This window comes from Taurulus bubalis (assembly GCF_910589615.1).
Source record: "Taurulus bubalis genome assembly, chromosome: 2".
Lineage (NCBI taxonomy): Eukaryota > Metazoa > Chordata > Actinopteri > Perciformes > Cottidae > Taurulus > Taurulus bubalis.
The window spans coordinates 5,943,233-5,955,628 of NC_136590.1; the positions used below are offsets into that span (position 1 = coordinate 5,943,233).

At 41.2% G+C, this 12,396-nt stretch overlaps 1 protein-coding gene across 2 annotated transcripts; it reads left to right on the forward strand.

Moving 5' to 3' along the window:
• The first annotated feature begins 510 nt into the window (after positions 1–510).
• Positions 511–9,414, forward strand: mfsd13a (major facilitator superfamily domain containing 13A). 2 transcript variants are annotated; one of them, XM_079214435.1, is made up of 9 exons: positions 511–573; positions 2,682–2,945; positions 3,624–3,703; positions 4,761–5,210; positions 5,321–5,441; positions 5,647–5,743; positions 6,226–6,397; positions 7,243–7,436; positions 8,330–9,414. In XM_079214435.1, exons 2-9 carry the CDS (start codon positions 2,778–2,780, stop codon positions 8,578–8,580), a joined length of 1,533 nt encoding a protein of 510 aa, XP_079070561.1. In that variant the 5' UTR covers positions 511–573; positions 2,682–2,777; the 3' UTR covers positions 8,581–9,414. The 2 variants fall into 2 exon arrangements, with proteins under 2 accessions (XP_079070561.1, XP_079070560.1); XM_079214434.1 differs by lacking the exon at positions 511–573 and adding an exon at positions 2,505–2,536.
• The last annotated feature ends 2,982 nt before the right edge of the window (positions 9,415–12,396 follow it).

Sequence of the window (12,396 nt, forward strand, 5' to 3'; positions counted from 1 at the left end):
TTCCTGTTTGACCTGCTCTACAACACACTGGACAGACTGAGTGAACTGGTTCTGGTAACACTGGCCACTGGGTGGCGCTGTACCTTCATGAAACCTGTTCACCTAAAAAAAGAAACCCAGTACGGAGTCGTCACGGCTGCGAGTAACCGGCTGTGGGTGTCATGACGTCGGGTCTGCCCGTAACCACCGTGCCGGTGTTACGGTTGAACAAGCGACCCTGCTAACTGGCGACTGTTGGAAATAGGACGAGGATCCGTAGCTGCCCTCGTGAATGCCGTCATTGTTTAATTATTTAATACAACGTCAAATCCTCTCATATACATCGTATATATCATAAAAATAATAAACAACGCGGCATTCACGAAATAATAACAAAACATCTTATCTTCCTATTTTCTAAAGCTGTCATAAGCACAAATACAACAGGTCGTTCGGCCATAAGTCTCCAGTTAACACGGTGGCGTGTTAAACCGTAACACCGGTCTTCTTCCGGCGAACAAACCGACAAGCCAACGCGTCACCACCGAGACATAAAAGACTGTTTTATTTGGTTTGATCGACATCTTTTTAACGGTACGTGACATTTAAATCTTTCTATGTTATATCTACATTCAAGCAGCCGACTACACAACACGTGAGATGTTAGTTTGAAGCTTTAATGGTCCAGAAAGTGACGGTGACGTTCATCCAAGTGTATTTATTAGCTAGCTAGCTGGAGACCAAACCAAATAACTAGCCAGTGGATCAATGATTTTAACGTTACTCTTGTTTTTAAATCGTTTATTTAAGACCGCTGGTTGACATCAAATCGTGTTTTGCCATGCTGATTAGTTTCAGGGGGATATTCAGTCTTATTTAGGAAAACACATATTATAAATGTAGATACACACAATACACGAATGGATCAATACACCACTTATTATAATGTATGATGTGTATTTACTTTAGAGACAGGTCATATCTGAGTGTTTCATATACATTTAATAAGCAGGTGAAGCAGATTTCCCTCCCTTTCTCTGCTTTTATTTATTCATCTTTAAATGTCTTGATTATTGCATTATTGTTTATTGTTTTTTTTTCAATTATTTCTATGGTTTTATTCTATGTCTATGTTTATTGTTATGCATCTTTCACCTCGTTAAATTCCTTGTATACGTCCTTGGCAAATAAACAATTCAGATTCTGCTTTGAAGCTACTAAATCCAGATCAATAGTTTCAGTCTTATCAGGAACACTTTTAATTAAAATACACCACTTATTTGTATGTATGAAGGTTATGTATTTTAGAGACAAAGTAACCCCCACACGGTAGAAGATAATCACAGTATTTCCATAGATTTGAATAAGCAGGTGACGCAGATTTTCCTCCTTTCTCTGCGTTGAACCTACTAAATCCTGACTAATACTTTCAATATCCAATCAATGCGCACACACATAAAAAAGACTGCGAATGGAGCCAGATTTCTTGTCAAATACTTTCTTTCTTTCTTTCTTTCTTTCTTTCTTTCTGTGAAAGGGGTCGTTGTGTTCCCAATGTTTTCTCCGTCACATAGTATAGCAATGACAGGGTTTTAGAAGCTGGATGAGGAAGATAAAATGCAAACGCTTGCATGCATGTTAGCAGTTTAAAGCCCATGCTAACTAACTAACTAACTAACTAACACTGGTGAGGTTTCCATGTTGTGCCTTTCAGATTCAGAGAAGGTTTTGAGCTGGATTGTTGCCTCCATCTTCTATAATCTATAGTATTGACCACATTTCTAATGTGTTGAGTTAGTGGGATGATAGATGCCCCCTTTTGTCATGTTCTGCCGGTCCATCTTGAGATCAGGTGTCACCAGTCATCATATCTGTCGGCTATTCGAGTGAATGCGACAGGTTTTCTTCAGAGTCGCTGCCAAGAAACCTCTCTGCATGTGTAGACGGCCCCTGAATCAACTGTGGCTGAGAGGTCATGAATTGGATATTTGTAGATCCACGTTCCGCTCTTTACCAAGTCGACCGCTTCTGATTTTTAGAAAGATATGTGTTTAAAGATGCGATATAGAGTCTTCCTGCTTCGCTGCTTCAGACCTGACGGGAACAAGGTTGTAAAGCTTTTTATTGCGCCACAAAGGAGGAGGTTGATTTAGCCACGTTTGCTATCTGAGATCCTCCATTGTGGCGCTCCATTGTAGTTGACTCCCACGGAAAGAGTTGCATCGCCTTGAGACACAGTTATTGTGAGCTATTCTGTGGCTTCAACCCCCCGCTGAAGATGTGAGAGGATGTTTTGTAGATCAAGTCTGAGCTTGTGGGAGTCAGCTGTGAATAGATTGCACTGCAGGAGAATAAAAAGCCTTGCTTGAAAAGATTGACCAACTGAGGATCATGTGACTTTCCTTTTTGTCGTGTCCCTGTGAAGAAGACCTTCTGTGAGGCCAAGTGTCAGGGGAGTGGTCAAAGTGTAGTTTTACACACACACACACACACACACACACCACAGCTGGGCGTGGACCAGAGGAGACGGGAACAGAAGCCTGCAGCCCAACTAACTGTAATGACTACTTACTGAACCACTGCTGTGGAAAATAGCTCCCTCTGGCTCCGCTCAAACTTCTGCAGAGACGGAGACACGTTCATATCACCGGGTGAGCTGAACAATAACTCTTGATTTACCCACTTGCACTGTGTTCCTGCAGGCTACCATGAGGTGGTGACCCTGGGTCGGCCAGGCCGTGAGATGACTGCAGCTTGGCACAGAGGAACGACGGCGCAGCGAGATTGAGAAGAGAAGTATGGGCAGGAGCACCTGGGGCTGCTGGCAAAGCGTCGTCTCCACCGCAGTGCTCTACGGCTCTTTGGCCCTATTTATCTCCATCCTCCACAATGTGTTCCTCCTCTACTACGTGGAGACGTTCGTGTCCATCTACAAGATTGATAAAGTCTCCTTCTGGGTGGGAGAGGTGAGCGACAAGAGACCTTTTTTGTTTGTAGTACAGGCTTGAAATGTCACGGCCGCGGCGTTGCCGTGTGGCGGTGGTGGTTTTTCAGGTTGTGTGAGTATTGTTAACCAGTTTGGTAGGTTGCTGCAATGTTCTGCCCCAGTTTTCTGTCTTTAAAACCATGTGGGTTGCAGAGACTGGGCACGACAGGGAAAAATATAAGCTTCACGGTAACCAGAGGATCTTCTTCTAGCTCTGTTATGCAAAATATATAATGTCTGTTTAGGTATGGAAGACTATGGGTCGTGATGTCTTTTTGTATTTTGTTGATGTGGCTGAGTCTTGATAATTGAAGTGTATCACTTTTAATTGCATGGCATTCACTAATGTTTCCTAAACAATTGGAGGAGGAAATTCCCAGACATACATAATCTGACAATAAAACAATACGTCGCTATTGTATTGCCCAACCCTACTTTATATAAAACAGAAAAGAAATTGCCTGGTGATAACTGTGGTATTGAAATGGACATTAAAGTAATCTTGTACATAAGTATCACAATGATTTAAACCTTCTTGTTCTTCTTAGAAGCTCGAAATCATGTTCTAGCTTCTCAATAAACAATCCTCCTCTAATAGTTGATGTTCTGTTCTTATTGTCCTGTTCTGTTCTGTTCTCCCCTCTCTGCTGCGCCACAGGCGGTGTTCCTGATCTGGAACAGTGTGAACGACCCTCTCTTCGGCTGGCTGAGCGACCGCTCCTTCCTCAACTCTCCCCAGTAAGTGTCTCCATTCCTCAGCCATCTTCCACCTTTTTTTTCTCAGACAAATCACTGCGGTAAATAATATTTCATATCAGACATTGCATAAAATCAACTGCCTCCAACTGTTTTTTAAATAAGACCTGTTGAACATGGACGTGACTCAAACAGACAACGTGACTAAGAAGCCATGATGAGCTGCGAAGGTTTTATGTTTTAGCAAATTGCCTCTTTGCTGTCAGCAAAGAAGCAGGTTTTTTTTGTCAAGCTGAAGATAATTTGTTTTTTATTACAGTGAGAGGATACAATAATCTGTTTTAGCATATCTCCGGATATGATAAGTTGGTTCTAAGGGTGTTTTTCTTTTTAGTTACACATCCTCTTTTTCTTTGTAAACATGCCGCAATAACAAAGAGTTCAGCACAACATCGATCCACACAATCAGCATGAATGCTACCGATTCTGACATCCTCCAGTCCCTCCTGGATTTCAAGTTAGCCTTCATATTTCTACTGCTTTGGTTCCCACACACATTGGCCCCAAAGCCATGATATATATATATATATATATATATACTCCCGTGCACACGCAAATGTCTCAGCGTAAACTCTTTCATCAGCTGCAGTAATGATGCAATGCTCACAAGGCTGAGTAAACACCTCGTCAGAGCCAGAACTGTCAAACATAAACCTGCCATCTGTGTTTGCGTTTCATTTTGATTAAGCCATCTGTGACTCTGCACTGTTGACAGAACAAAGTTGATCACATAATTCTTTGATGCAAGTTTGTAAGATCTGCAACGCCTAACCTGATTGTACAGCGAGGGACTTGAAGTATTCACCCTTGTATTTATTTTTCCTTTTTTATGATGGGTTTTTGGTATATTTGATTGTGTTCGCGGTGTTTGCCGATTCTGTATTTGCATAGTAGAACACCCGCCATGTTAAAGGAACACCCAAACAAACATTAATAAACCTGTTGGTCTTGTCTCGTTGCACCAGATTAATTTCTTAGCTCTCACAAAAGTTGTATTTATGTCTAATTCCTGTTTGTTTTGTATTTTTTTCCCACCAAGGTCAGGCTCTCAGATCACAACTCCAGAGGTGGTGCTGAAGCGCGTGAAGGCCCTCTCCACAAATGGCCCTCTCTTCGCTCTGTCCTTCCTGGGCTTCTGGGTGGCGTGGGCCCGACCGTGGCTGCAGTTCCTGCTGTGCCTGTGCCTGTACGACGGTTTCCTCTCGATGGTGGACCTCCACCACAGCGCCCTGCTGGCGGACCTCGCCGTGTCCGCCAGCGATCGCACGCGCCTGAATTTCCACTGCTCCGTGTTCAGCGCTTTGGGCTCCCTCTCCGTGTTCCTGTCCTACTCCTTCTGGGACAAGGAGGATTTCTACTCCTTCCGTGTCTTCTGCGTGGCCCTCGCGGCTTTTTCCATCGTGGGCTTTTTCTTAGTGTCCCGTACGCTTCGCCATCGTTTCCAAAAGGAAGTCCGTGTGAGACAGGATGAGGCGCAGGCTCTCAAAGAGTAAGGGTCTTTTTCGTTGACTTCGGGGTGACATGTTTTTGGTCAGTGTGGTTGTGTGTTTTTTCCTCTCCATCTCACTCCTCTCTCATTTTCCTTTCGCTGTATCGCAGGCTGAATGTTGGCCATGCTCCACTTACCCACACAGAGAACCCCGTCACCATCGGACAGTACCTCAAGCAGCTCTCCAAACACAGGAACTTCATGTGGTTTGTGTCGATGAACCTCATTCAGGTACGAATATTAATCACATTGGATGTGCTATGAATGCTAGCAGAGATAAAGTGGGACCAAATTCTCTCTATTCGTCATATTTCTTAAGTTTTGGATCCGTTCACTTCTCATTGGAGGGAAAACAATGTTTTGTGGATGTTCACTCAGTGTTTTATGACTTGGTCTAGTCTGTTACAAACTCATGTTGTCTCTGCTCCCCCTGCAGGTGTTTCACTGCCATTTTAACAGCAACTTCTTTCCTCTTTTCCTGGAACATCTCCTGTCTGACAACATTGCTGCCTCCACAGGTTCAATCTTACTCGGTAAGAGACAGGAAGTGGCTCGTATTCAAGTCTTCTCGGAACGTGTTTGGTAGTGCCAGAGACTGCAGTGATTATCATAGAGGGATCTTGACAAACACTGAAGGAAATTACAAATGATGTTGAAATTGACTGATTCATTTTTTTTATTTAGATATTTTTAAACTGGGTTGGAATGGGAAAACACAGTTTAAAAGTTTACCATTACTGGCAGCATGCAAGCTAGTGACACGCATGCTTTTTATTTTTAAATATTAGAAGCACATTTGAGTTGCCAATAATGAGATGAATATGAGTGGTGATAACCAGTGATGTGTTATTCTAAAATATATCTCCTGAATTGTTAGGAACAACTGGTTAATTGTGGCTCAGACATATTTATATTTCTATATTATTTGCTACATGTCTTTTTGTTTACAATTGCTCTGCTTTTCTATTGATTTAGTCTTTTGTTTTAATTCAGTTCTGCTTCTGCTCCCACGCAGGCATCTCATACATTGCCCCCCACCTGAACAACTTGTATTTCCTGACACTGTGCCAGCGTTACGGGGTTTACCAGGTTATCCGCTGGCTATTTATGCTCAAACTGGGACTTAGTGTGGCTATGCTGCTGGCAGGGGCTGACCACATTTATCTGCTGTGCATCTTCATCGCTAGGTATGGCCACGCACACACATCAGCACGAGCATCAGGGATCTGATGTGCGACAGCTTATACTTTTGTTTGCTTGTTTTTTTTTATGTTGTTTTTTCTAAGCTGAACACACAGCAACACGTATCCTTCTATTAAGGACTATTTTTTCTTCTTCTTTCTGTTGCAGCCTGTTTTCCAAGGTTAACTCAACATTTGTTGCATGTTTAAGACAAATATTGTGTTTACTTTTTGTTGCAACAGGAACTTTTGTCCCCAAAGACAAAAAAAACGTTGCTCCAGTTTGAGCTTCTTTCACTCAGAATGAGCAGGTGCCCCAAATAGTTTTAAATCTGAACAAACAAACTCAACACTTTACATCTGTTGACCCTGGATGAGAATAAGGGAAAAATTACCCTAAAAAAATACTTAAAATAAAAAATTACAGAGTAGTACATTTAGACTATGACTGATTATGTCAATAATGAGCAAAGATATATTGAATAATCAGAGAAGACGTTGAGCACTTGTTCATTTCATTCCATTATTAATGTTTTATATTCCCTCTGGTTTAGTCCTATATTGGTCACAGTCATGGTAGTTTAAATTCTTCTATCAAACTTTCAGGCTGAGCCGATACAAAACCACATGAGCCACAGGTGATAAAGTTGTTAGTGTATTTCACACATTATATTGTGGTTTTAAGCGCGTAACCATGCCCCTCCTTAGCGGCTGCTCTCAACAAATAGAGACATTACGAATGATGAATACACTCAAGTAGAACATAGCAATCTACTCTTGACAAACGTCTTTTTAAATGAATATTTCTTTGACGTTGCGAGAGCGTAACCGGAGAGTTCTCTTCCTCCTAGTAACCGGGTGTTTACGGAGGGCACGTGCAAGCTGCTGAAGCTGGTTATTTCCGATCTGGTGGACGAGGACTACGTGGTCAATCGGCGTCAGCAGGCCACCTCGGCTCTCCTCTTCGGGATGGTCGCCTTGTTGACCAAACCGGGCCAGACATTCGCCCCGATCATCGGCACCTGGCTGCTGTGTGTTTACACAGGTACAGACGCTCAGATTGAGTCCCCACTAGGAAGTGTGCCAGATGACCTTGTTTCAAATGCGGCTGCAGGTCTCTGCATTCATGTGGTTTTATGATAAGTTTATTATTAGCGCAGCCAACTGCCTGTAACTTTGTGTTTTAGAGTACAGACATGAGAGCGTCATTGGTTTTCACATCAAACTCTCAGCAAGGGAACTCTCAGGGAAATAAAACGATTGTGTGTCAATTATGCACATCACATATAATGTAGTGGGAGTTTCTGGTGTTACCTTTTAATATCTTAGCCAGCCACCCAAAACCAACACAGTGCAACAGGGATGATGTCTTTTTGTAGGTCAACCAGGAAGTTAGCATCATCCTGGTCCTCTCGACAAAAAGCCAATGGTATCTTTCCATTAGATTTTAGTTTATTGCAGGAAGTAAACTCTGTGGCAAACGCAAATTCATAAGATAAAGGCGGATTAGTTTTGAGCGTGATGGCGTTTAATGTCCCTGACATCCTATAAGTATGCAGCTACTGCCTTTTTAAGAGACTCATAAAAGCTTAAAAACTCCAGAGTGTGGTATTTTTTGTTGGTAGTACAAAAACGTGAAACTCTCTTAAGCTCGTGTTAACCACAGACTTTATTCCAGACATCTAACAAAAACACAAATATGCAGACTCGTACCTGCACCGCTCTATTTGCTTATTTAGCTTGTGTTAGTTTAAGGGTCGTCTTTAGTTGCTGGATTCTTACCAGATTCTTCAAGCAGGACTTCCTTGTTACAAAACACTAGACTCTAATCGTATTTCAGGGAGGGGACGATCCGTTTTGATAAAGGAGTTCAGTGTGTGAACTGCTTCATCTGTATTTTTGCGTACTCTGACGGAACTTCTTATTTCTCGTCCCCAGGTTATGATATTTTCGAGAGGGAACCCGTGAGGGACTCTCTGGTTTCTGTGCCTGACGCGGCCTCTGGCTCAGGGACCCCGCCTCTCCGCCTGGGCTGCTTCTACATGGTGGTGTTCGTGCCTATCACCTGTGCCCTGCTCCAGCTGGCCGCCTGGTCTCGCTTCACCCTTCACGGCCGAAAACTGCAAGGGATCAAGACCCTGAGGCAAGGGGCCCAGCATGGCCACCTTATCGATGTCAAGGCCATATGAGCGGCCGTGAAGCTGCACACAGACACTTTTTAAATGGTCGGTTTTACAATCGCAGCCTCGTCTGCAAGGATATGAACCACTACACAACGTGTGGCTCTGTGGATGGTGAAAGATGCACAATAGGCTGACAAATCCCACTGGGAAGGAAACTAAATATTTGGTTTAAAAAGAAAAATGAAACCTGCCTTATTTTTTTTATTAGATTATTGACTTATATTTATATTTGAACAGATGACCAAAAGATAAAGTCAAACCAATCAATCCTTTTGGATGTAGTCGGACCAAGGTGAGAACTTTTCACGGTGTGCGCCAAAGATAGGATGCCCTCTTTTAAACCAGTTTGTTAAGCATAATTCTGGCCTCCCGGGAAAAAAAACGCCATGGCTGCTGGGTAATTTATCATTAACATCAGCCAGATGTAAAAACGATAAGGAGAAATTTACCACAGAGCGACAGTTCTGATTTTTCTAATATTGATAACAATATGAAGAACATAACATTAACTTGCATTAATGTGCTCAGAGTGCCATTGAGACTGCATGGAACCCACATTCTGTTGTTTTACTGTTCCTTTACATGGACACACGACGGCCTGCCAGTTTGATGTGAAGAACTGTGTTTTCGGATCCGTACGGTATTGATGATGTTTTTGCACAAAACTGCCATTTGTCCGTTGTACTTCTAATATTCTGATTGTGACATATTTTATGTACCGTAATAATGAAAAATGGAATTGGTGAATTATGCTGGTAACCATATTATCTTATCACTTTTGTAATTTTTCAGATAATACAAAGAATGCGTGGCATTACCACAAATAAACCTCATCTAAAAGTCAACCAAACTCTGCTGTGCCGCAACACTGTGTGTGTAGGATATTTATAGGCCTGCTACGTGCTTGCAGGTTAAGACTTCATTGCATGTCAGCGTCATCGTTATCATGAGGATAATCGGGGTAAGCCTTAAGGGGTTCTTTTATTTTAAGAGATGGAGAACGTGGTACACTCAGTTTTGATTTCACAACCATAATAATACTTTAAGACAACTGCTTTTGTTCAGCAATACTAAAACTACAGCCCTAGGCTCAGCCTTGATTTAAGGATAACATTTTTGTATATATTCCCGTGACTTGTACATTGTAATTTTAGGGAAGTTGCACACAGAACCACAGGCGGATTGACCTGCTAAAGGTCCTTAAGCAAAAGGAGCTGCTGTGTGATCATGTTAGTCAAAACACTTATTTAGGAGCACAAAGCTATACAAATAAAAGTCTGTTAGTCAGTGCTTCCCAACCATTTTGGCTTTGGGGGAAAAATACACATTGTAAAAATATACACATTGTTCAGAGTAAGAGAAGTGTATGAAAACAATAAACTGTAAATAAAAAACGTAAATATTGTAAAATATTATATTTTTAACGGCTAAAATTCTTAATGTGAAAAAACAAATACTGAGTTTTAACGGGAAATCTAAAAGGGACCTCACATAATGTTATAGGGTCGCGACAAATACGACCAACTCTTTGTACCGGGACGCTTCTTGCGCGAAGCCGGAAGTAGCAGGCGGTGATCCTCTTGTTGTGCCGTTTACTCCCTGTGGGCGTTCAGAGTGCCCGGATGTTTCCCCTTATTCCCGATTGACGGCATTCCCATGTTTTTAATTTCACGGTTAACTTTATAAATAGTTTGTTTGAGATTTTTTTTAATTCTGCTTGGTTGACGGGCTAACAAAACCTCTCCAAGTAATATGTAACGAAACATAAACACGTAACACGTAACATAAACGGAATTTACGCGACGCTACCCATCATGCCCCGCGCGCAATATTTTAAAAGTTGTATAAAGTCAATCGCTTAGATTTAGAGAAATACAGAAAACACGATTCAATTCAATCTAATTCGTCTTCCAACACACCTAGAGGTAGACGACGTAAACGTGTCGTTGTATCGGCGCACGGACACCGTTACTGTAGAAGGTATGTTGGGACATGACCTCTCCACCGACTCCTTTCTGTGACTCAACACTCATGATTCTCTTCAGATCGCATAAATCTTTCGCCTTTTACTAAAGATTTCCGTGGAGAGGATCAACATGAGTTCAATCTAATTTTTTGATGCCCTGCCTCGTGCGGGGCTTCCTACCTTTGTAACAATTAAATCCCCAAGTATATATGTATATTGATGTAAAGGTATTGTCAGATATTGACACACTGAGGAACCTGAATGATGTTTTTAAATGACTCAGCATCATAAGATAAGAAGATAAGATGACACAAGTAAGACGTTTGGTTTCCACTCTAATACCGGAAAAGACACGCCCCCAAATGTGTTAGCACCATATTTAATGTTTTCTTTAATGTATAATCACCCATATATTTTCTTTACCTCAAAATGAGCTCTGCTATGTTCCTATGGTGGCCCGGAATGGACAAATCCAACACCGAGAGCCTTTTAGTTACCGGAAGGCCACCATATTTCTCCACCTCGATTTGCAACCTCGCCCCTTATATTTCACTAAATCTTACAACTTGGGCTCATTTGTTTAATTGAGTATAGGTCCCGGAGAGTTGCATGTTTTAGTTTTCTCTCTGCTTAGGTGAAACATGTCTTGTTTAAAATGATGTTTAACTATAGTATAGGTCATGGAGAACACTGACTTTTGGGCATCTCAAGAAAATCTATCTTTGTGTGTTAAAAAAAAATGGTTTCATGCAAGAAAATAAACAAGATTTTTACCTCAAGAAATGGCATTTTGTTATAACTATAATTTGTAATTTAAAACAAACAAACATACTTTTAGACAATCTTAACTCGGAAAGTAAAGTCAAAGAAGTGATTTGAAACCTCTAATTTGGACAAGTGAACAGTCAATACGTTACTTATATTGTGAGTATTAAACATGTCAACTTGTGTTCAATCCGAAGCTAAAGTGAACTCAAAATAATGACACCACTTGTACAAAAAAAAGACTTTATTCTGATGAAAACAGACTTAAAGTCTGCAAAAACACACAGTTGGGTGTAGTTGAGCTGAACATCCAGCAGAGAGCAGACACATGTATAAATATGGGGAGGCAGTACTCAGCTGCTGCAACTAAATACACATACAAATACAAATAGTACCAATTACTCTGGTTTTACAGTCATGATGTCATCATGTCTTATTCAGTTTTATATGTTTTCCTGTGTGCCTAACATCTGCTTAAAGTAAGTACAAATAAATACTCTATCTGCTTTAATGTCAACATGTCTTTTCTTTGCCTTTTTTTTTTTTTAATTCAACAAGTTGTTGCATTTTTAGTCTTGCTGTCAAAATGAATCACTGCCCTGCAGCGCTCCCCTCTCCACTCCCTGTCAGGGATGAGTGCCAGAAAAAGAATGTATGAATATTGAAAATATGCTGGGAAGTGTTACTTAAAGTGAGACTTCCCATTTCTTGTGGTTTTAGAGCTGTAATGTATCACCGGGTGCTTCTTTCGGTACAGAAGCACTCGCACAGAACAGGAAACAAGACTGAGCCGAGCGAGCGGAGACAAAACATTAAGCAGCAGTTTTGAGCTCTCAGATACAAAACTATTTGAAGGTTGCTTGAGAGACGTCCAGATCTTTGAAAACTAAATCAGGCAAGTATTCACATTGTTTTTTTACTATAAGGCCTTCAGGGAATGCAGGTCCATGGTGTGATTTTTCTTATTGTGGTTGGGTCTGCTTCTTTTTTTAATCTTCATTATTTTGAGTTGCGCTGACTCATCCTTCATTTTCTAAAAGTAAACTGAATAACAAATACAACATGCTATAAGCTAAACGTATAACTTAATA

What these genes read in the sequence shown, in the direction of transcription:
- mfsd13a (XM_079214435.1), top strand. Translation starts at nt 2,778, where the DNA reads ATGGGCAGGAGCACCTGGGGCTGCTGGCAAAGCGTCGTCTCCACCGCA. An exon ending in TCTCCTTCTGGGTGGGAGAG is followed by an intron (nt 2,946 to 3,623) that starts GTGAGCGACAAG and finishes GCTGCGCCACAG; the next exon opens with GCGGTGTTCCTGATCTGGAA. An exon ending in CTGTGCATCTTCATCGCTAG is followed by an intron (nt 6,398 to 7,242) that starts GTATGGCCACGC and finishes TCTTCCTCCTAG; the next exon opens with TAACCGGGTGTTTACGGAGG.